At 39.8% G+C, this 3,834-nt stretch overlaps 1 protein-coding gene across 1 annotated transcript; it reads left to right on the top strand.

Annotated features, from left to right (window-relative positions):
* The first annotated feature begins 2,233 nt into the window (after positions 1-2,233).
* Positions 2,234-3,532, top strand: LOC145594209 (uncharacterized). The gene has a single exon (XM_081650543.1). The coding sequence runs from the start codon at positions 2,234-2,236 to the stop codon at positions 3,530-3,532; it is 1,299 nt and encodes a 432-aa protein (XP_081506669.1).
* Positions 3,533-3,834: the final 302 nt, after the last annotated feature.

Below are 3,834 nucleotides of genomic sequence, written 5' to 3'. Positions count from 1 at the left end.
CCACCTCAACAGCAAAATGGGTGGCAAATTCCAGGTAAGATATCTAAGAAAAAAGCAAACAGGCAGATTACTTTTGCCTCTAGCTCTAATACTTATCAGGCTTTGTCCTTAGATTCTGATGAGGTTGAGGTTGTTGATGAAACCAATGAGCCTAATGGGGGTGATGGGAATCCCCCTCTGGGGTCATGATAGTTCTCTCTTGGAATATTAGGGGTCTTAATGACCCTGGGAAAGTGGCTGCTGTTAAAAAGCTACTTTCTGAGCATAAGTGTGATGTACTGTGTCTTATTGAAACTAAAGTAAAGCAGAAGAACTCTGCTAGGGTTCAAAGGAAGTTTGGGTGTGCTTGGTCTTGGTTTGCTAATTATGCTAATTCTCCAAAAGGTAGAATTTGGATAGGTTGGAAAGCTGATCTTCTCAATCTAACTATAATTTCTGCTCAGGAACAGTTAGTCCATTGTTTGCTCACTACTAGGGATCTGCAGACTCAGATTTTCATTACTTTTGTTTATGGTTTGCACACAGTTCAGGATAGGTTGTCTTTGTGGAATGGCATCAGGCAGTTACCTGGTATTTCTGGAGCCTGGTTGTGTGTTGGGGATTTTAACTCTATCTTGTCCTGTAATGATAGAATCAATGGGGCTATGGTTACTGATTATGAAACTAAGGACTTCCAGAACCTTATTTATGACTTAGCTTTAGCAGAAATTAAGAGTAAGGGTTCTTACTTCTCTTGGTGCAACAAGGCTCATAATGGACCTAGGACTTTTTCTAGGATTGATAGGGGACTGGTAAACCAAGATTGGATTAAGGATTTTGGGCATGTGGAAGCTATTTATCTACCTCCCTCTATTTCAGATCACAATCCTGTTCTCTTTGATATTTTTCATTCTCAACCTGGCAAAGGGAGGCCTTTTAGATTTCTCAACTATTTAGCTGATCATGAAGACTTTTTGACTGTGGTCACTTCTGCTTGGCAATGTCCTGTTGTTGGTAATGCAATGTATAGAGTGTGGTCTAAGCTCAAGCAAGTTAAAACTGCTCTTAAAACTATGAATATAGAGAAATTTGGTAAGGTTGATGAGAAACTTGAAGCTGCTCAAGATGCCCTCTATGATATTCAGCAGCAGATTATTAGTGATGTTGATAATACTGAGTTGCACACTCAAGAGATGGCAGCTATTCAGAGGGTCAAGTACTGGGTTAATGTTCAGGAAAGCATATATAGACAAAAATCCAGAATAGACTGGCTTCAGCTTGGTGATAGTAATAACAAATATTTTTTTGCTGTCATGAAACAAAGACAGAGCAGGAATAGAATTGATACTATTTTTGCTGCTGATGGCACTTTATTGAAAACTCCTATTGCCAGTGAAGAGGAAATTACTGGTTTTTATAAAGCTCTACTGGGTACTAGTGCTGTCTCTCTCCATGGGATTGATCTTAATACTGTGAGAAGAGGTGTTCAACTTTCTAGGGATTCTCAGCAGTCTCTTATAACTCCTATCTCTGTTGAGGAAATTGATTCAGCCTTGAAGGATATTAACAGCTCCAAAGCTCCTGGGATAGATGGTTTCAACTCTTATTTTTTCAAGAAATCCTGGGATGTGGTAAAACATGATATTTATGCAGGTGTTCTGGAGTTCTTCAATACTGGTAGTATGTTGAAGCAATGGAACTGCACTACTGTAACCTTAGTCCCTAAGGTTCAAAATCCTTCCTTTGCCAAAGATTACAGACCAATTGCCTGCTGTTCTGTTCTTTATAAGATTATCTCCAAAATTCTTACTGCAAGGCTAGCAAAAGTGGTCTCTGAGGTGATTGATGGCTCCCAAGCTGGTTTTATCCCTGGGAAACATATTGGTGATAACATCTTATTAGCTACTGAGCTTATTAAAGGTTATGGGCATAAATTTTTGTCCCCTAGGTGTATGCTGAAGATTGATTTGAAAAAGGCTTATGATTCTGTTGAGTGGAGTTTTCTGAAGGCTGTTATGTCTGAGATTGGTTTTCCTAACCAGTTTATTGCTTGGATTATGGCTTGCTTGTCTTCTGTCTCCTTTTCTATCTTGATTAATGGTATCCCCTCTAAGCCCTTCCCTGAAAAAAAGGTCTCAGACAGGGAGACCCAATGTCTCCCTTCTTGTTTGCTATTGGAATGGAGTATCTCTCTAGATGTCTCTTTGAATTACAGTTAAATCCTAATTTCAACTATCATCCTAGATGTGAGAAAATGTACCTAGTACATCTCATGTTTGCTGATGATTTGTTACTTTTCTCTAGGGCTGATGCTCAGTCTGTCTCCTTGCTTTTCCAAGCTTTCTCTAAATTTTCTGAAGCTTCTGGTCTTTCTGCAAACCTGGATAAAAGTGAAGTGTACTTTGGTGGTCTTGATGTTTATGATCAAAATGAACTGAGGAATATTGTTGGAGTTGCTCCTGGTACCATCCCTTTTAGGTATCTGGGGGTTCCTCTTTCTTCAAAAAAATTGACCATAGCCCAATGCAAACCTCTTGTTGATAAAGTGACTTCCAGGATTAATGGGTGGTCTGCTAGGCATCTTTCTTATGCTGGCAGACTTCAGTTGGTGAAGAGTGTTCTCTTTGGAATACAAACATACTGGGCTCAAATCTTTATTCTTCCTAAAAAGATTCTGAGGGAAATTGAATCAAGGTTTAGAGCTTTCTTATGGATTGGGAAAGCCAACCCAACCAAGAAATCCCTTGTTTCTTGGTCTCAGGTTTGCCTTCCAAAAGTCAGTGGTGGCTGGAATCTTATTTCTCTTCCTGAATGGAATTCTGCTGCTATTTCTAAGCTTCTTTGGGATCTTGCTCATAAAGCTGACAACTTATGGGTGAAATGGGTCCACACTTACTATTTCAAGGACAATTCTTGGTGGGATAAGCCTGCCCCTAGGAGATGCTCTTGGGTGCTTAGAAGAATTTTGAAGTGTAGATCTATAATTGATAATATTGGTGGCTGGGATGCTGTCAAACATGGTGATAAAATCAAGATAAAAAAAATCTATCTGAAACTCATGACTCAAGCTCCTAAAGTTCCATGGAGAAGATTGATGTGTAACAATGCTGCTACCCCTAAAAGCTTGTTCATTCTTTGGCTTGCTGTTAGGAATAGATTGCTTACAAAGGATAGATTGAGTCAATGGAATATGCAGTGTGACCCTACCTGTTTCCTTTGTAATATGCATTTTGAGTCTGTCCAGCATTTATTTTTTGAATGCAGATTTGCTAGGGACATTTGGGGAAGAATTTTGGCTATCTTTGGTTACAACAGGCCTATCCTAAGTTTTGATGCTGAAGCCATGTGGATTGCTAAAATCTGCAGAAAGGATAGAGCTAAGAACAGATTGCTGGGGATGTGTTTTGCTGAAGCTGTCTACCATATTTGGCTGCAGAGGAATTCTTTGATCTTTACAGGAAGCTGTAAATCTGGTGAAGTTGTGCTTAGGGATATTATGTTTGCTGTTGCTTGTAGATGCCCTGTCCCTGATAGGAAGTGGTTGATTCTGTAATTTATATTTGTTTTTTTGCTGGGTCTTATTGTAATGCCTCTCTTGTCTAGCCCTGCTGTTTATGCAGCTGAGTCTAGGTGGAGGTTTCTGGTTTGTCCTGCAGTTGGCAGGCTGGTTTTGCTTTAGTAGGTGCAAGTTTGCTTATAGCTCATTTGTGTTCTTTTGTGTCTGGCTTTAGCTCTCAGAACCCTTCCTAGAAGGTGGCTGGAAGCTTGAGTTCAGATTGTTTTTGTCCCTCTCTCTAGAACCCTTCCTAGAAGGTGGCTAAAGATAGGGCTTAAACTGTTTGGTGGGGGTTTGGC

Source organism: Chenopodium album, chromosome 19, assembly GCF_948465745.1.
Source record: "Chenopodium album chromosome 19, dcCheAlbu1.1, whole genome shotgun sequence".
Taxonomy (NCBI): Eukaryota; Viridiplantae; Streptophyta; class Magnoliopsida; order Caryophyllales; family Amaranthaceae; genus Chenopodium; species Chenopodium album.
This window is presented reverse-complemented; position numbering and strand designations above follow the sequence as displayed.